Raw genomic sequence first — 20,785 nt, forward strand, 5'->3', positions numbered from 1 at the left:
GTGACTGTTGATTCAACATAAAGAGCACATAGAGGAGCATGAGTCAAATGATACACACAGTGTGCGAGATGGGCCATTTTTGGAGAGTCAACTAGTGGCTCATGTTGAGCCCATGATGGAGGATGAGCAGACACCCTTGGGGCCAACCATTGGAGTGGAGCAGACATATGTGTAGGCAACCTCTAGGGAGGTCGTATTCGCACACATGTCTTGAGGAGATGCTAGAGTATGATAGGACAATTTTGCAGGAAATTGGTGAATTGGAGGAGCGTAGAGCTTCCTATCAGTCAAGGGAGGTGGCAGTGCATCCATCTTTGGGTTTACTCATTGATGAGGTGCAAACAGATGTAGTGGCAACCAGACGAGCTGCAGCATTTTCAGGCAGCAACCCTCTCCAGGAGTACATAGACGGGGCTTGCAGCACAGTTTGCCCACTTTTTCCCATTAGAGGGAGAGAGGCAGGATTTCTTGGACATGTTTTGATTGTCCAGGTAGAGCATCAGGAGTTGAGCATGGATCAGTTTCAGCATAACAGACTTATCCCTTGCACAGGTGTCAATGCATTGGATTGGCAAGGGATCATAAACTGGTATCCTTTTGATGGTGTAGCATTTTTAGTCAAGAGCATTGTATTGCAGGAGCCCTTGGAGATGAGGGATATCACATGCTTCAGTTGGCAGCAAGATGTGGACTAGCCATTCATCAGTGTTTCAGCACGACATCAGCATGATGGAATTGACCTTAGTCTATGCCAAGGGTTGGATAGGAGAGAGATGATGAGTTGGTACGCGATGGATGGAGTAGCGTTCACAGCCGGAGTTATAGCACAACAAGAGCCATGGAGCATTGATGCTCCTTCTTGGCGGCATTGGGATCCAGGTGGATCTACTAGTAGCAGGATGGGTCACAGATGGACATGGGATCCACGTATTGGAGGATCTAGTCATGTTTCGATAGCTTGGAGGTGTGACATGGACCTGTGGTTCGTACAGGATCCTGGCATTGGGTCTCAGTTGCGTCAGGCCACCAAATTGGTCCACGGATTTGGATTGCTTGAGGGCAAGCAATCTTGGGACGGGAGCACTGTCATGTCCCCATTTTTATTCTTCTTCATAGTACAACCAAAGTGGATTTCTAGGGCAGGATATGGCCAGGTCAGTGGAGCAGGTTTATGTCATCAGGGGTCCCGATGGAGTTTTGAGAAGCCTTTTATGGGATTTGATAGCATTTGCAAGGCAGGATATGGCCAGGTACCGAGACTCCTCCCGTTGGTGAAAGTCCGTAAAGAGCAGGAAGCTTTAGCTAAGGTGACAATGGGCTATTGCTACATTGTTGCCACTTGACATAGTAGTTTCTCTATAGGAACCCCTCCTAGGACCGCTACTAGTTTGAGAGGTAACGTTTTTGGCGTTGTTGTCGGGGACACAAGACATTTGTCTTCTTCCCTTACGACATTATCAACATATTCTTGACGACTCCATTAGAAGAACGAAACCCTAGTTCTTCATTGAACTTCAAAGTTAATGCTTCTAGGGCAAAGCAAGCATCTATCAAGGCATTAAAATTCACCTTGGCAACTCTACATTTGTTGGTATGCAAAAATATGAAAAATGGACTTCTATCAAAAGCATGGTATCCCTCCATCTCCCTATGATAACCTTGATCCTAAAGAAGTTCTAGAGCTTCCGGAAATAAAGGGATGGATTAGGAGTTGGATGCCTAAGTTCAAAGGGAGTCCCAATCAAGATGCCAATGTCCATATTGATGACTTCTTTTGGGTGCTAGCCCCATTAAGGATTGAGAATGATGACACAATTATGATGTTATTTGCTTTATCACTTGAAGGTCAAGTTAAAGATTGGTATGCTAGCCTCCCTCATGAAAGTATCACTGGTTATGATAGTTTTGAAGATATATTTTTAAGAAGATGGGGTGGCATCCCAAGTAAAAAAAGTGCTTTTCATGACCCAAAGAGGGAAGCTCCCTTTCTAGGAAGTCAAGAAGAACCCTTTATGTATGATCAACATGAGCCAAGTAATGGCACAAGTAATGTTAAAGGGGGTCTTGATAAGAATCCCAATGAGGGATATGCTTTCAAGGGGGAGGATACTAGTGTCCCTTTGATTCCCAAGGATAGTCCTCTTCTCATTACATATGAAAAAGCCCTAGAGGAAGAGTCTTATTTGCCTAGCAATCAAGATGATTTTGAGAAAAATCAGGATGACCAAGCAAGAAAAGAATTTGTGGAAGATCCTGATTTGGGAATTGGTATGAATAAAGGCCCCATTAGAATCCACAAAGATGAATGTGATGTGGTAGGGCCTATAATTCAAAGGATGTTAGAGGATATGGTTATTGTGGATCCTTGTGATATCAACATTTCTAAATTCTTCCATATAAGCAAGGGAAAATGGGATATCAGCTATCATTTCGACAATAGCCCTATTTATGATACTAACAAGGAAAATGAGGATGAAATTGATTCCCCTTTTCTCCAGGAAATTACTCATGATGATATATCTATTCACACCATCGAAAGGGAGGATCGTTGTTTTCCCTTGCATGAAGAAGGCTCATTGGAAGTAGCAGGCCCCATTTATGATACCGATCATGACACTTACAAAATCTTAACTTGCCCATACCTTCTCTAGGATCCCAATGACATGGCTTCATTATCCATGAGCCCTTGACTTTCCTGATCTCATGCCATCTCTAATATTGATGAACCCTTTCCCCCTCCCGAGTATAATGTCAAGGAAGAGCCCCTCATTTGATATGTTTCTCAGACATACCCTCAGGATTATGAGCACGCCATCATTGCCCCTCTTCAATGTGACCATCACATTGAGCAATCCTTTTCCTTGCAGATATCTCAGTATGTGCTTGGCTGTTATCCAATGATCCATCATGTCAAACCTCTTCAACATCTCAATCACATACTTTTGTTGACCTAGATATATCTCATCAGGTCCCTTCCATACTTCTAGTCCCAAATAATAGTGCAGCAACCCAAGTCCCTTCATATTGAATTCTGTTGTTAGCTACTTCTTTCATTCTTCAATTCGACCTTCCACACCATGCCCTTGGTGCCTACTTAAGGCCATATAATGCCTTCTTCAATCTGCAAAAATATGCCTCTCTATCTTTGACTTCAAATCCCAAGGGTTGCTCTATATAGACTTCCTCACCAATTGTGCCATTCAAGAATGCATTTTTAACATCCATTTGATGTATATTCCATCCCATCAATACTGCCAAAGGGACCAATGATCGAATAGTTGTACACCTTGTTGTTGGAGCAAATGTCTCTTCATAATCGATGCCTTCTTGTTGAGAGAAACCCCTAACCACAAATCTTGCCTTATACTTGTCAATACTTCCATCTACCACATGTTTAATATTGTACAACCACTTGGAAGTTACCACAGACTTGTCTTCTGACCTAGGTACAATCTACCATACTCCATTCTTCATTATCGATTGGTATTCTTCGTTCATAGCATCTTTCCATTCTTGATGATTGACAGCTTCTTCAAAAGTGGATGGCTCTGCTTCTATTAACTTTGACATATATGTTGCATACCCTGAATACCTTTTTGGTTTTTTGCTTTCCCTAAATGTGCCCTTAGCAGCTCCATGTCCCTCTGCATCTAATAGAGTAGATTTTAACCAGTTAGGTCTCTTTCTAGTCTTGGGGATTACCACAGGTTGTATAGGTTCACTAGGACCTTCATCTTCATGGTTTGATTCTTCTTCCTCCCTAGTGACTTCTTCTTCAAATATCGGAAGTTTTTCATCATCAAAGTCCATAGGGAGATCCTTTGATTTCTAGAATGCAATACTTTCGTCAAATATTACATCTCGACTAACTTCTATCCGGTGTCCTTATTTTATGTAGATCCTATAGGCCTTAGAGGAATTATTGTAGCCAACGAAAGTTCCCTTCATGCCTAATGGATCTAACTTCTTTCTCTTATCCTTTGGTATATGAATATAAACAGGACAACAAAAATTCGAAGATGGTCTACGCTTGGTTTCTTCCCAATGAATACTTCTTCAAGAGTCAAGTTATCTAGTGACCTATGGGGACTGCGATTTTGTATGTATACAGTTGTTCTTGTTGCTTCACCCCACAGGAATTTCGACAAATCTTGATCATGTAGCATTGCTTTCACACTTTCTTCAATAGACTGATTCTTTTGTTCTGCAACTCCATTTTGCTCGGGATTATATGGGACTATCAGCTTCCTCTTAATCTGTTATGAAACCAGCTTCCTCTTTATCTTTTCTATCTTTTCTTGAGCTGGTTTCATAACATAATCCCAGACTCCTTATAGAAGACTATAAGTTCTTTTGAAGTATATTCTCCTCCATTATCAGATCTTCATATTTTGATTCTCCTTTCTACAAGGTTCTCTACTTCAACTTTGAATTCTTGAAATTTGGTAAAGACTTCATCCTTGGATTTCATTAAGTAAACCCAAGTTTTCCTTGAATGGTCATATATGAATGTGACATAGTATAGATGGCCTCCAAGTGATTTTGGAGTCATAGGACCACAGATATCGGAATAGATAAGATCCAAGATTTCTTTTGACCTTGAAGCATTGCTTCCAAATGGTCTCTTGGTGTTCTTACCCAATGCACATCCCTTGCAAACTCCTTCATGATCTTCTTTCAATTCGGGGATGCCATTTACTATGGAATTTAGGGTTGGTAATATTTTGTAGTGGAGATGACCAAATCTTCTATGCCAAAGTTCACATGGGCTAACTTCAATGTGAACCAAAGCTTGAAAGAGGGGAGTTATCAATCTATAGAGTCTTCCTTCACAAATCCCAATCATTCTAGGATCTTCTATGCTTGATTTTTTACCCCATACTACAACCTTTCCATCATTGAATGCAACGTGATCATCCTTGTCTTCTAAGCATGAAATGGAAAGTATATTTTTGTGCAAACCTGGAGAAAATAAGATATTGTTGAGATGAATGTTTCCTCCATTTTCCAGCTCAATCGAAGTTGATCCAATTCCTCTTACAGGGTAGCTTTTATTATCACCAAGCTCTACGGAGTAAGAGGACTTCCCTTTTGATAATGTCTTCAATTGCCTATGTTGACCAGTGATACGCCTTGATGCTCCATTGTCGATAACCCAAATATTTTCATCTTGAAATATGCTAGTGAGTGCTGAGAATAATCCTTCATACTTTGTAGATGTTTTCGTCACTTCCTTCTTAGAGAAAAATAGGAGATCCCATACTTCTTTGATGCCATTTTTTATTTGACTTGCCACCTTTGAACACTTCTTTAGGAACTTCTTCAGTGTAGTAGAGATCTTCATTATGCCCTTAGCCAACCTTAGCTCTGATGCCATGTTGAGAAATCTATAAGGCAGTAGTTAGGATGATTTCTCTTTTCTTGATAATTGCTTGTGATGTCTTTTTACTTTTTCTTACATATTAGCTTCTTCTCTTATTATTATGTTTGTATATCATTAAACAACTACCAAAATAAGAAGAACAATAGTACACAAGAACACAGAATGTAGGTTGCAAGCCAGGGCCAAAACCTCTCCACTTGAGAGGAAAACCCGCAAATCTCTTATCTTCTTATAGATTTTTCAATTGACGAATTCCAAGACCTCTAGACCAACACTAATACCCTCCAAGACCAAGTCCAACCTTTTTGGATGATGTGCTTCCTTTGTCCAAGTCAAACCTAGTCAAATCTCTTCCAGTGGCACAACTTCAACCCCCAACTTCAAAATTTCGGCCTCTACTGCAGATCTAAAATTTTCAACCCTCCCAACAGCAGTTGTTGCCACACGTGTGATCTTATTCTGGCCTCCTAAGGCTTCTTCAGACCTTCGCTTGGATTTCTCCTTCTTTTGGTGCTTGAGGATGACCTAACGTGACCTTCGTTGACCTTCTTTCTTCAAGTTCGATCATGCAGCAGCAAAACCCTAGTCCAACAATAGAAACCCTAGCCTTCCTTCACACGTATGAGAGAGAATTAGCCCAAAAACATTTCTTCTTCATCCTTCTCCTTCTTCAGTGCCTTCTTCATCTTCCTTCTTCACTTGAATGAGTGAGTGATGAATGTCTTCCACGGAGGTCTAGTTCCCTCCTTTATATAACCTTCTAAAAGTGGACATGGCTCCTCAAAATAGGTTGACTTCCCAGCTGCTAGGCCAGCTTGGTCTTGAAGGGTATTTTGACACTTTTGATGACAAAAAAAAAAATCTTTACAAGTTACAATGTGCCCAATGGGGTCTTCAACTTATGACAATGACTCTTTTGACTTCTTGACCTAGGAAAAACCCTAGAAGCACTCAATGGATGCTTGACCTCTAAAATAAAAGACCTTGAGCATGAACCCGTGCTCCAAAAATAATAATAGTTTTCTTTCATTTTACAACATACAATAATCAAAAGTACATTTCATATTTATGAAGAACTTATCCTAGTTACACATTTTTCAACAGAAGGATTGTTGGGTTTTCCCTTTGTGGGTTTTGCCCTGGACGCTAGCCTAATTTCTGGTGTTTCATGTCTTTTTGTGCATTGTATTTGTATAATTGCTTGATGACCTAATTGAATGAAGTAAATGCTAAACGAAAATTACATATAACAATCACAAGTAATTATCTTGATTAGAAATTCAAGATAGCACTTGAATTTCAACAACGTCCACCATAAAGAAGAGGAAGTCCACCTTCTTTGGAGCTTTATTGCACATTTACTCACATTTGGAGGAGGATGTCTCGCTCAAAGGGTCACACGTGCCACATTGTAAGGTCTCCTACTTGGTCTTTGCATGCTTTGAGGATGTCTCACCTTGGAGAGAGTTGTCCACTTTTTAAGGATGTTTATTTGGACATGTTACGTTGAGAGATAGCTGCTAAACATCCATATCAAAGGAGATATGGGAGGCTTCAAACCCTAGATCTAGGAATTTCATTGCCTATCTTGAGGAGTTGATCATGGATTCCTGTAATTGGAGGCTTTTGGAGGCTATACATTGGCTCTTAGACCTATCTTATGCCCTTTTTGATGGAGATGTCCCACTTCCATGGTGCTTTCTTGTTGGAGATTGTATACATGTGATTTGACCACCTTATTATTTTATGTATTAATTGATTATTAGTTGAAGGATATTTTTTCTTTACACTTTCCTAGGATAGATCTAGGGTTTTACCTTGGATGTTATTATTTTTATTGTTGGTGAAGATGGAGCTCAAACCTATATAAGGGTTTGCTCCCTTCATCATTTCTCTTGGTTATATTTTTGAAGTTTCCTCTCCTTGGAGCTTAATGGATATATCTTTCTTGGAGCATATGTGATGTGTAAGGGTTCTCTCTTTAATGTGTGGATGAATATTTTGGTTCTTCTTTGTAAATTATTCCTTGAGTTGGGGGCACTAGGGTTTATTGGGGAATCTTGAATACTAAGGTTAGGGTTTCATCCCTTGCAGACTTGGAAATTAGGGTTTTGTGATTAAACCCTGGGTGGTACTTTTTGAAGAGGGGAGATATCTTACTTGCAGCCAATAAGTCTTACTAGTGTGATAGTAGTTTATGGTGGATCTATGCTAGAGCTAGAGCTTTTCATGGTTTTCCACAGTTAGGATTTTGGAGAGCTAGAGAATTGCACTAGCTTTGGGTTGAGGCTATGATATGTACATGTAATCCATCTTTATATATATATATATATATATGAAGTTTCCAGCTATTCAAAATTGTCTAAATGCAAATTTCATTTTCAGCATTTATTATCTTCTTGGTTTGGTAATTTCCAACAATAGTTAGTCATGCCAACGTAAGTAAATGTTGAAATTGTTAAATGAATAAAAAATAACATAGAAGATAATAGGGCAGATTTACTACGGCAAATCTGCATTAATTACAGTGATTCCAGATCTATTTTTATGCTGGAAAGGTATGCCTTAAGGGCAGAAACTCGTTGGTATATGTTTGGTATCCTTACTCTTGGAATGCCTAGTGGAATGGGGTTGATGTGAATTGAAATATTGTTTACTATTTGTTGTTGTAGTTTACATTTCAGATCAGCCCTGAGGCTAAATATATAATATCCTTCTTACATAATTGACTTAATTTCTAGAAATTTAAATTCAAAAATTCACTATAATTTTTTTCTAGAAGATTCAACAATAAACTGCAAACATCGTTCCAAAAATTATAGAGAAAACACTGCAAGCTCCAGCTATTTTATTTATAAATTGGAAGGAAATTACATCAATTAATTTGGAAGGAAACCTGATGGGGATATTTCAAAAACCCTTCACTTGACTCCTTAGCCCCGCAACTCGTCCTCAATGAGGTATTCGGCCCTCGTAAAAAATGCAATCGAACCCTAGCAATTCAGCCTTCCTGAACAATATAATTTTCGCCCTCAATTCAGCCCAGCAATTTCGGTCCTTCTGGTTAATTCTATTGTGATTCCACTGGAAATTCGGCCCCTTGCAATTTGATCCTCAGGAACCAACAAATCGATCTGCCACAAGATAGGCAACTCGGCCCTCCTACAACAATTAATTTCGTCGTCCAAAATATCATTTTGGCCTACTGGGGTATTAATTCGGCCTCCAACTTGTAGCAAAACTTGGCCCCTATAACACAAAGAAACTCGGCCCAATAATACCATAAATTCAGCCTATCCAACACAAAAGAAACTCTGCCCCGGTAACACCAAAAACTCAGTCTCTGCAACATTAGAAATTTGGCCCCAACAACACTAGAAATTCAGCCTTTGAATTGAAGAGAAACTCAGCCCCTGCAACTCTAGAAATTCAACCCTCTGTAAAATATGCAATTCGACCGTTGTGCACCGGGAAATTCGGCCTTCTGGGTAGATAGATCAAACTCCTCCTGGACTACTGATTTGGCTTCCTTGGAATACCAATTCAACCTCTTCTGTAGATGATAACTTTATTGATTAGCTAGGGTGGCCCAACAACCACCAAAACCAATCTCCACTAGGCTAGTGTGTCTATTTCAACACTGAAACTGGGAATACTTGAGGGTTTCCCTGTCACAAGCTACTTGAGTTTTTTGTCAATTCACCAATCAAATCTCACATACCTCTTTTACTCAAGTCTCTTCTTTATAATTTTTCCCTCTCCAAAATACAATGGGTGGCAAAATGATACCATGGGTCATTTATTTTTCTAAAGTGACTTTATCACCTTTTATTTAATTATTAAGATAATATCTACTAATGAATCTATTGACCCCCTTTTTCTTGCTGACAACCTACAGGGATCAAGGTAGGCTATGACATCACTTTCTCTGCGGCTATGGATTGGAAAGGGACATTACAAAATAGTCGTAGTATTTGGATTCGGGAAACCTCTGATGTGAGGTAAATTTCAGAACTGCAATAAAAGTGAAATTTTCAAAATTTCGACAATCCACACAATAATGTAAATGAACCAAGTATACCACTCTCTTTTAATACTATATAATAATAATAATAATCTAATTTTAAGGTCACGGCCTAGCCAGACAAGAAATTGTTGTATGAGACCCCCTTGTTTATGGGACAAGGGATCCCTTTGCTCAGCAATTTCACTGTTCAAGTCTATAGAGGTGTACATACCCTACCTCCCTCTCGATTCAAACCTATGACCTCCTAAGAGGAAACACATGCTCTTAACCACTAGGCCCACTCAAGTTGTACTATGTTTTTCAGAATTGCATTAAAAGTAAGTTTGAAAATTTCTATAATCCACACTATCTTGTAGATGAACCAAGTATATCACTCTCTCTTTTAATATATTATGGTTTTCATTCTTCATTCCCAATCTTGTGTGTAAAACTCACAAAAAAGACACATTTGGACTATCACTGTGCTGACATGAGATGCATGTGTTCTATCTTAAATTGAACTATATATAGCAATGCTGTATAACGAATGTCGCAAAACACACCAGAAGCATTTATACTCTACAAGTAGATGTAAGTAATGCCTTCTACAAGAAGTGAACAACTTATAATCTATAAAGTATTTGATATTGAAAATTTTAAAAATTAGGTCAATATCTTGTTCAAATTATTCATCACAAGAAAAAAGAGAATAGATCTTCCATGTTTTTAAGACAATATATTACCTTTTTTTTCAGACAATACATTACCTGCACTCTTTCAACAAACAAGCACAAGTCCTCAGCGCATCAGCTGCATAAACTGGTGAGTTAAACAGAAGTGTCCACAATAGGATCATTATTGTCATTGCAGTTTCCGGTCTGTACATACAACTCTCCTTGTTTCCTATGTCTATGAGCCATTTCTTTGTACTTTTAACAGCTTCCAAGACCCATGCAAATGTCTTTTGCCCATTCCATCTGTTTATCTGTCTTTCAAAAGCATGAATCTGCAGATATGTGTCCTTTTTATGCAGGCCAAGAACTCTAATAAGAAGCAAGCTTCCTTTGTAACCAGTGAGATTTTCATTCCCCCTTGTCATATCTTCAGATGCAATAGGTTCAAGTAATCCATCCTTGCCTTTGAACTCTCGTTTACTACTTTTCTTGTTAATTGAATATTTAATAAATTGATATTTGGGCCATGGTTTTTCTTTAATCCAATTCCAGCCAGACAAGGCTCTAACTCTAAATATTCTGCTCCTATTGAGAGAGGACTCTGTCGAACATTTCAAGGTATTCTTCTTCAGGTAGAACATATGCAGAGAAGATGGAGACGAGGCCATGGCAATAAATGGCTCACCTGTATAGAGGAGAAAAAATTATTGATTTCAACTGATAAATTTCTCTCTAAAACGTCTCATGTTACAACAAGATAATTTGAACAAAAAATAGATAGTAACATTCCAAGACTTTGAAGTCCAATATTTTAGCGTGGGAGCAATATTTTGCAACTTTGCACCCTCATGACAAAGGCAATCACCCCAATCTTTTAGAAGCCTTTAGTTTGCTCCTTGAATCAAAGAAGACACCAATCCATAATGGGATGTTCCTACCCATTGTCTCAGGACCTACTATTTGACATTTTGTTCATGAAATCCTCAAGATATCATTTTGCCCCTTCATCAGAAGCAGACATAATGTAGTCCCCAAGGCCAAAAATAGTGGGCTGTACATGGAAATATGTAGCTTGGGCCTCAAAACACAGGAGTTACTTTTCCTGTTTTACAATGAGATCTATTAGGAGAAACAACCATACTAAATATGACAGTTCACAAATGCATCCAACTAATTTCATGACTGGGAATTGATCAATAATCCAGTAATAGATATATGAAACTGCCATGAGGCAAAGGCAACCTCACACAAAGTTGCATTTAAAAGAAAGGATTAGAGGTATAAATCAGCATGACCAAGCATCAAGCCAAATACACAAAAAGATAATATTATGAAAAAATGTTATATAATGGAGATTATGACATCGCAGGTACCAAATAATAAATAAAAAAATGGAATACAACTTTTCTGCAACAAACAAGGTGTCTTGAGCTATAGAGGGGCTGCTCCAGATTATTTGAATCATCATGTCAGAGAAAAATTTCATAGCAAGACTATAACGTACATGGAAAGCAGAGACAGAAATTATCTGTTGTGAAAATATTTCATAATGAAGGGTTGGACTTTATGCAGAGAATAAAACACACTTTTTATAATCTTTTCCAGAAGCCCTGGACTAGAAATTCTGATTATTTGTTGATAAAAGAGATTTAACTCTTAGATGCAGGAACTTTCATGGACAAATGGTTTTGTTCCAGTTATTACTCCGGTTTTTGAACCACTTGTCCATATTAGGCCCAAAAACCTTCAGTCAATGTAACAGCCTAAGGAACTACGAGTCAACTGCCTAACAAGTTCACATCTCCAGGTTAAAGCCCAGAGTAGATGACTGATACTACCATGCAACTAAGTTACCAGAATCATCCTTATGCCACCACACCCTTTCTCAAAATAAAAACATGCTGCCAAACTGCCTAACAAGTTCACATCTCCAGGTTAAAGCCCAAGAGTAGATGACTGATACTACCATGCAACTAAGTTACCAGAATCATCCTTATGCCACCACACCCTTTCTCAAAATAAAAACATGCTGCCAACATCTGCAAATACCGCCTTATCATTTCCAGTCATCTTCAACTCTCTTTTCTCCAAGTTTGTTTTCTGCTACAGAGAATTGGCATACCATCCACTTCATAGGAATGCATTTTTTTGTGAAAAAGGAGGTGTAAGGCAACTTTCAATGAAAACTCATCCTTTCCGCAGTTTGGGGAGTTGTCGATTTTAAGGCAGAAGTATTAAATCAACTTTTCGTTAGATTAAAGAATTTTATAAGCATGTACATTTACAAGAACGTAGGATTAAGACTGACATGTTGGCCCATCTTGTCTATGTTGAGAGAGGAAGCAAAATAACCTGTCTAGCACGCAGGTGTAATCTATGATGTGTTCCTACTGTTTTACAATGTAGTATAAGATGCACTCTTTCAAATAAAAAGCATATGTCCCAAAGGTGGATCCCACCAGGAACCAAAAGAGAGAGAGAATATAAAACAGCAGAAGCAAAACATCATAAAAGTTAAAACCCATCTTGCTCCCCACAGTTCACATCATGTTTGCAAACGGTATTTAAATAACATAATCAATTGCAATTTGCTTGTGATAGACAAATTATCTAAGATCACCAGATTTTCCTCCTTTCATGTGACCACTGACAAGAAAGGAAGAGAAAAATTCTACTATTTTTATTGGTGATTTCTAAATTTGTTCTTACTAAGTATTGTCAGTGATTACAACGCAGATTTGTAGGAAATTTATGGATGACTTCTTTAATTCCTTGGGTACTTAGTTTAATGATTGTTATCCACAGTCAGACAGGCAGCCAGAAAGCATCAACCATCTTACGGAACACATGCTAAAGGCATTTCTGGCATAGGCAATATCTTATGGGAAGAAATCCTTCCATTTGTGTAGCTTGTGTATAATCACAATAAGCATAAGACCAGAGGTGTAGCTCCTTTTAAAGTTGTGATCCTATTGGATATAGATTTGAAACAACTTTAAGGGAAAGAGACAAACGTTCTTTGAAATGCTAGCTAGAATGCAAGATGAATTGAGGCAGTGTTGTAAAAGTTTCAACATAGAAAGAGATGAGGCAAGGGTCAAAATCTACAAGGATCAAAACTATACTCTCAAACCTTTCCAAGTTAGTTGCAAAATTTGATGAAGATTGATCTGCAAACTGCCATGGATATTTCATTGGAATAGGTTGTCCCAACAGATCTTACAATATTCTAAAATTTTTTTATTATGTTGTTTATTACCTTAGATCTTAGACTTAATACTAATGCATAGTGCTTAAAATTATGGAATAACTGAAACTGAAATGAAAGAAACAAGAAAATGAACACACTATCCACATAAATGTACACAAGATGTGACCTGGTAACCCTAACATAGGAGAAAACCAGCTAGAAGTGAGGCTTATGTTTTACTCTCTTTTTCTCAATTATGAAATGCAAGTACAAAGAAAGGGGCACTCATTGTGGAGTTGTCATAGACACTGTGTGGCCTAAATGTGTGATAGCCCTTTTTCTCATTTTTGTTAAAATAATATGGATTCTATTTCGGCAAAATTATTTCCATGAATTCCATCCAAAACACCATAAAAATTTCACCCATTAACAGAAATTGCTAGTAATAATGTAAACCTAGAAAAGTGCAGTGCTGCTACTTCAGCAATTTTATAAAAATACTGCAATTGAAAACAACACGAGAAATAACAAAATCAGCTTTATTATATTTACTAAATAGCAGATTACATGAAAATAACTGAGGTGAAGACTTCCAAAATAGCTGCTGCAATACTGATGATGGCCTCCCAAAAAAACTACAACTGGAAATGAAACCCAAATTGGAGATCTGAGTGATCCCCACCTCAATCCATAGATGCTTCAGATCTGCTCACCAACTGATGCTGATAAAGCCCAATGAGATTTCAGAATGAAACCTCTTCAATAGTGAATTGGGGTTTCGTCCAACACACCAAGAAACCCAAGGGTTTTTATCCTAGGGCTCTCCCTGAACCTGAAAACCAAGTTCTCAAAAGAACTCTCCAAGAAAATACTCCAATCCAAGATGTCCCAAATGACTTACTTCCCCTCCTTTTAAAGATTTGATGGATCTCTCTCCAGCATTCTAGAAGCACTTGTATTCTATTATTTTATTCCCACTCTAGAAGCTTCTCCCTTTTATTTTATTTAAGTCACTTTTATTTTATTTAAGTCACTTTTAATCCCGGAAAATGGTAAATCTACCTCTATGATCTCTCCGGCCACTTAAAGTCACTTTTCATCATCACATCCTATAGATCTCTTCATCCCGGTTCCAAAGAGCTATTACACTAAAGTGTTTCTCCAACTAATATGCTCCAAATAACACCTTTAGCGTATTCAATTAAAATATGCTTGAAATCACCTCGTTTTATGGGAATCATCATAATGCAACAGAACCAAGAGCAAATTGTGGGGAACTGGCCCTAATAATGAAATATAGCAAGCAGACCTGTCGGACCCCGTAAAACTCCTCCAAAACCCTCTGGGCCCACCAATTTGTGAAAATTCCTACACTGGAAGGAACCCCTACTATAGCAAATCTGGATCTAATTCACCTACTTGTTTTTTAAATTACATTCATCAAGTTATTCTTCTGAATATTGAAGCAAATTACTTCTGCAGCCTACATTAATTTTATATTTGATCTCATGAAACAGAAAACAAAGCAAAGAACAAGATACATAGGACACACTTATTTTTGGACACAATAGTCCCCGGAAAAACCCTATGCGAGAAAATCGATGCAGCAGTTTTGAGAGTTTATTATTATGCAGGAGAAATATCTGAATACAAATCTAGGAAGCTCATCTAGCAATCGGTTACAGAGCAAATACTGGCGGAAAATCTAAGTGAGTTTTACCTCACTTCACTCGGCATAATTTCGGTTGATCCGGCACAAGACTAGCTAACCCTGGCTATTTCTGCGTTGACTCCGCTTCCGCCCTACATCACCTTTTCTGCCCTCTACGTCAGCTATCCCGGCTGTTTCGGCAATTCCGGCAGTTCCCAGCAGTTTTGGCTGTTCCGACAATTCTAGATTCTGCGTGACAGGCAGTTATTGCGCCAGCTCTCCCGGCTACTACGCTGCCTCTACGCGAGCTTTCCTGGTTGTTCTGGCAATTTCGACAATTCCAGCAGTTCTAGATTCTGTTGAAATTTCTACATATTACCCGTTAGAAATTTTATCTGTATTCTTCTAGTTTATTTCTCCTACTTGTTAATTAAGAACAAGTTATTTAAACATATAAATATCGAAATAAACACAATACAGTCTCAACCATCTACAGATCAGCAACTGAAAGAATAGCAAACACACAAGTGACACTGTTATTTTTGGACAACTCATCCCCAGAAAAACCCAACTTGGGAAACCGGTGCAGCGATTCTGACGGTTTATTTTATTATGCAGTCTATCCTTGAGTACAACTAGGTGCCAAACTGGCTCACCCAACTGAGAAAAATAATCGGCAGTAATACCTCTATTCAGAAGCAGGTATTCAAAAAATCTACCCCACAAAACCCTCTCCAGCAACCTCTGAAGCTCAGCGTGGACCCTCCTGGCCACAACGTCAACCCAGAACCCTTTGTGTCAGCCCTCTGAGGCATTGTACAGCCTCTACGGCCCTCTGCGTCACACCTGCTTCCCTCTGCATGGATGACACAGGCCCTTCTGGCCTCTGCGCAGTCCCTACTAGCTCTATGTGGCTCTCTCTGGCTCAACGTCTGCCTCTCTCTGCTTCTGCGCTAGCCTCTCAACACTATCTCTGCCTCTCTACCCCGTACTTACTGCCCCTCGCTGCAACTTATCCCTGATTCGACTTTTCTTAGCGAACCCCGCTCTAGAAAATCGAATGACTGATCACTCTGGTGTGTTCTCCAACTAACCCTCAAGCCTCCTCTTATACTTCTATGTTGGTTCTTCAACAGCCAAGATTACATCTCTAATCAACAGCTAAGATTGGATTTGGCTTGATCCATGTCTTTTCGAACCTTCTAACTCGGTTTTATATTAATACCCATTAATATTTTATTTTTCCTAAGTTTAGACTTAGGAACTCCATTAAAAATATTAATTATTTTAATATTTCCTAAACTGGGTAGAATCTGCCCAAATCATTTCTAGGTCTTGGAGATCTCATGTGCTTTAGCCTCTCCACCAATTTTCATGGCTAGAGCACATCCGATGCTACCCCAAATCAACACTCCCTATGCAGGACTGTGCTCTAGTAATACTCCAATTAAGCATCACTCTGCTTATATAGCACCAGTACCTGTGCTGATGCTAGGCCTCGCTGACCAACATCCTCTGCACTGTTTCATCTTGTACTGCTACCCATGGCTCTGCCACTACCACTGCTGCATCTGTACGGCAGCTCCCTCTGCATCCATGCTACTGCTGGTCTTTTCTCACAACACTGCATCTGCACTACAACCCCCCTCTCATCATGCTGCATCGTGCTACTGCTAACCGCTACTACACTACAACTCAGTTACTGAGAAGTAAGTAATTGATCCTCCCAACTACTGACATCCCTATCAAGCTAGAAACACTCCCGATGCTGAAGCTCTCTTTGTCGCTATCAAGTGCTCCCTCTACTGCCTCTGCATTGCTGCAACAACTCCCTACCTCTCGCACCACTACAAACCTCTCTGTGCCATCCTACACTGTTGCAACCCTTTCTGTGCCTCTCGCATTGTTGCAGCCTGCTAGCTCTGTGTTGCCCGGGACTCCTACACTGTAGCACTCTCTGTCACTTCATCCGCATCTGTTTCTACCGACATCCACCAGTCCTGCTACTTCTCACTTCGGGGCTCCCATAGCAAGGATCTGATCCAAGAGTTTGGGTACCTCAAGGATCCTACCCCTCATCGCCTGTAGTCTTCTTGACTACAGCTCGATGTCTCCCCACCTCTTCTCTAGAGGTACATGAGCACTCATGGCACAATCATCATCCTCCTCTACCTCCTTTTCCGCCTTCGTTGGCGCTGCCTTGGAGTCAGACGCCTCTCCCTTGTTCTTCTTCCTCAGACACTGGTTCGCATAATGACCCAGTTCCCCACAGTTGAAGCACTTAACCTTGGAGAGGTTCTTTTTCTTCCTCTTCTCCTGCTTCCCCGCAGATGCCAGAGTTGCATCCTCTTCCTCTTCCTTCTTGATCCGAACTCCTTTGTTGCTACTTCCTGTCTTGCTCAGCCATCTGATCTCTTCTTGGCGAAGAGCCGCCCACAATTCTTCCCAATCTGGAAGATCTGCCTTGCCTAGAATGCTCTAGACGAATGTCTCCCACTCCTCAGAGACTGCGTTTAGTGCGGTCCTCACCATCAACTCTTGATCCAGCGTGGCCCTTATGGAAGTCAGTTGGTCCCGAATCTCCTTCAATCTACCGAGGAAGTGATCTATCTGCTCCCCCTTCTGCATTTGGTATGACCGCAGCTGATTCTCAAGTAACATCTTCCTCTGCACGGAAGTATGCTAGTACAACGTCTTCAAAGTGTCCCACATTTCCTTTGTCATCTCCTTCTCGGCAATATGTTGGACCACGTGATCCTTGACCCCATCAAGGATGATGCATTTCCCCTTGGCCATTGCTTCCTCGTACTTCTCAAGGCAAAGGCCTTGATGCGATGTCTATCTAGAATGGACAGGATCCTGGCCTTCCAGACCACAAAGTTGGACGCCCTGTCCAACCTGTCCTGATCCCTCAATCCATTCATGGCCATTTCTCTTCTCTCCCTTTCGACTCCTCCGAGTCTCTACTTCCTTCTGGAAGTTCTCTCTTCGACTCCTTCTGAGTCGCTACTTCCCGTCTGGAAGTTCTCTGCTAGACTCCCTTTGAGTCTCAATTTCCCTCCTGGAAATCCGCCTACCAACCGTCGAATCGCACCTCTTCGATCTCTTATGCACCTGCAACACTGATCCGGATTCCGTGGCTAGAAATCTGCCTTGGTAGCGACTCCTTCTACCTTGGTTTTGCCCATTAGGTATTGTTCTGATTCGACCGCAATAGCACCCCACCAACTTCACTCCTCACAATCTGCCCACAACTTCCTAAGCCCGAGCAACCGAAAGACTGAGCCTCTAGGCTTTGCGCAATCCCGGCACTGGCTGAAATGCTCCCCAAGCCAACTGCGTCAACCCTCCCGGTTTCTATGTGGCTCTTCATGAGCCTTTTTCTACCCTCCTCAGCCTCTACGCTAACCTCTCTCTAACTCGAACTGATGACGCAGTCCCTCTGCGTCAACCCTTTTCTGCTGCTTTCTGCTAGGAACAACTTTTGTCACTCGGGACATTTGTTTCTGCTGCAGATGCTCTGCCTTAGTTGGTGCCTTCAGCTCTCCTATAATCTGCAACCACCCTCTGATACCATGTTGAAATTTCTAAGTATTACCCGTTATAAATTTTATCTGTATTCTTCTAGTTTATTTCTCCTACTTGTTAATTACGAACAAGTTATTTAGAAATATAAATATCGAAATAAACACAATATAGTCTCAACCATCTACAGATCAATAGCTGAAAGAATAGCAAACAGACAAGTGACACTGTTAATTTTAGACAACTCGTCCCCGGAAAACCCCAACTTGGGAAAACCAGTGCAGCAATTCTAATGGTTTATTTTATTATGCAGTCTATCCTTGAGAACAACTAGGTGCCAAACTAGCTCATCCGACTGAGAAAAATAACCGACAGTAATACCTCTCTATTCGGAAGCAGATATTCAGAAAATCTGCGTCATGAAACCCTGTCCAACAACCTCTGAAGCTCAGCGTCAGACCTCCTGACCACAGCGTCAGCCCAGAACCCTCTGAGGCACTGTGCAGCCTCTATGGCCCTCTGCGTCACACTTGCTGCCCTCTGCGTGGATGATGCAAGCCCTTCTAGCCTCTGTGCAGTCCCTACTAGCTCTGCGTCGCTCTCTCTGGCTTAGCGTCTGCCTCTCTCTGCTTCTGCGCTGGTCTCTCGGCACTATCTCTACCTCTCTGTCTCGTACTCACTACCCCTCGCTGCAACTGATCACTGATTCGACTTTTCTTCGCAAACCCTACTCTAGAAAATCGAATGACTGATCACTTTGGTGTGTTTTCCAACTGACCCTCAAGTCTCCTCTTATACTTTTCATGTTGGTCCTTCAACGGCCGAGATTACAACTCTAATCAACGACTAAGATTAGATTTGGCTTGATCCATGTCTTCTGGAACCTTCTAGCTAGTTTTATATTAATACCCATTAATATTTTATTTTTTCTAAGTTTAGACTTAGGAACTCCATTAAAAATATTAATTATTTTAATATCTCCTAAACTGAGTAGAATCTGACCAAACAATTATGGGTCTTGGAGATCTCATGTGCTTTAGCCTCTCCACCAATTTTCATAGCTAGAGCACATCCGATTCTACCCCAAATCAACAGATTTTGCGTGACATGCAACTTTTCTGCTCTACGCTAACCCTTCTGGCTCTACTTGGGCCCACACTGGCCCAGTGTCAGCTCTCATGGCTACTGCGTGCCTCTCTGCAAGCTCCCTCCGCCTCTATGTCAATATTCTCCGAAAATTCCTTCTCCCGGAATCTCATTACCCCTCTGCTACTGAATGAACACTTAGTTCGAATTTCTCAGCTTCCCAGCCCTAGAAATCGAACTCTAGATCAATTCTCTCTTTCTATGTGTCTCCAAATGAACCCCAAGCCTCCATTTTGACTTTTCCTGTTGAGTCTTCAACGACCGAGATTAAGTCTCTAATCAACGGCTAAGATTAAAGCATGACTTGATCCACCTTCTAGATCATTCTCACCCATATTGTGATTAATACCCATTAATATTTTAATTTCCCTAAGTTTAGACTTAGGAACTCCACTAAAAATATTAATTATTTTAATAAAATACTATCCGGGTGGAATTTCACCAAACGATTCTGGGTTCTTTAGAACTCATGTGCCTTAGCCTCTCCACCAATTTTCAAGGCTAGAGCACTTTCGATGCTACCAAAAACTAAAACAATGACGTGATCTCGCTCCTGTAAACTTGGCTAACACAAACCCTGGAAATCCATTTTAACTACATCATAAGGGAAACCAAAAAAAAGGGATATTACACTCCTTTTTGTCCATATATGACATCCATGGTTGATGGTGCCAAATACAGAAAGCGAGTTTCAAAAGGACACTTATCAGTACAAGTGTGGACCACTCTTTTATAAGAGTGTTGAATATAAATCAAATTTTCATCCTAGGTCTTGGATGCTTCGATTGCAACCCCTCAAAAGCCAAACCAATGTCCTCTTGACTACCTTTGTTTGTGCATAGAAAGTTGTAGATCTCTTCAACTTCGTGTCCATCTTATCCCAAGGTTTAGTCCAAAAGGCAGTAAGAAATTTGGTTTCCTATCTAAGATGATGCTCTTTTATATCCCAAAGTGCACCCAGTCCTTTCAAAGAACATGTTTGGTGCTTCTTGTCCTTTGATGGTCTTTCTACAAGACATAAAAATGCAAATCTTGGTAAGCTTAATTGTCATGGCCCTTCTTAGTTGTTGGCAAACCAACCACAAAATCCATGGCAATGTTATCCAAAGGTCTAGTGGATAAAGGTAAGGGATGGTATAAAACTTACTTTATATCACTAAGCTTGTCAATACAGCAAAGTTTGCATCCTCTAATAAACCAAGCTACATAT

At 40.1% G+C, this 20,785-nt stretch overlaps 1 protein-coding gene across 5 annotated transcripts in view; it reads right to left on the reverse strand.

Moving 5' to 3' along the window:
- NPQ1 (non-photochemical quenching 1) overlaps positions 1 to 20,785 on the reverse strand; it is a 230,466-nt gene that overhangs the window by 193,597 nt on the left and 16,084 nt on the right. For all 5 annotated transcript variants that reach the window (XM_089373098.1, XM_089373102.1, XM_089373101.1 and 2 more), the window contains one exon: positions 10,157 to 10,748. In XM_089373098.1, the coding sequence (XP_089229224.1) occupies positions 10,157 to 10,748 (592 nt within the window). The remainder of the gene's footprint in view (positions 1 to 10,156; positions 10,749 to 20,785) is intronic.

This window comes from Pinus tabuliformis, chromosome 8 (assembly GCF_031772625.1).
Source record: "Pinus tabuliformis cultivar Carrire ecotype Pingquan chromosome 8, CPIR1, whole genome shotgun sequence".
Lineage (NCBI taxonomy): Eukaryota > Viridiplantae > Streptophyta > Pinopsida > Pinales > Pinaceae > Pinus > Pinus tabuliformis.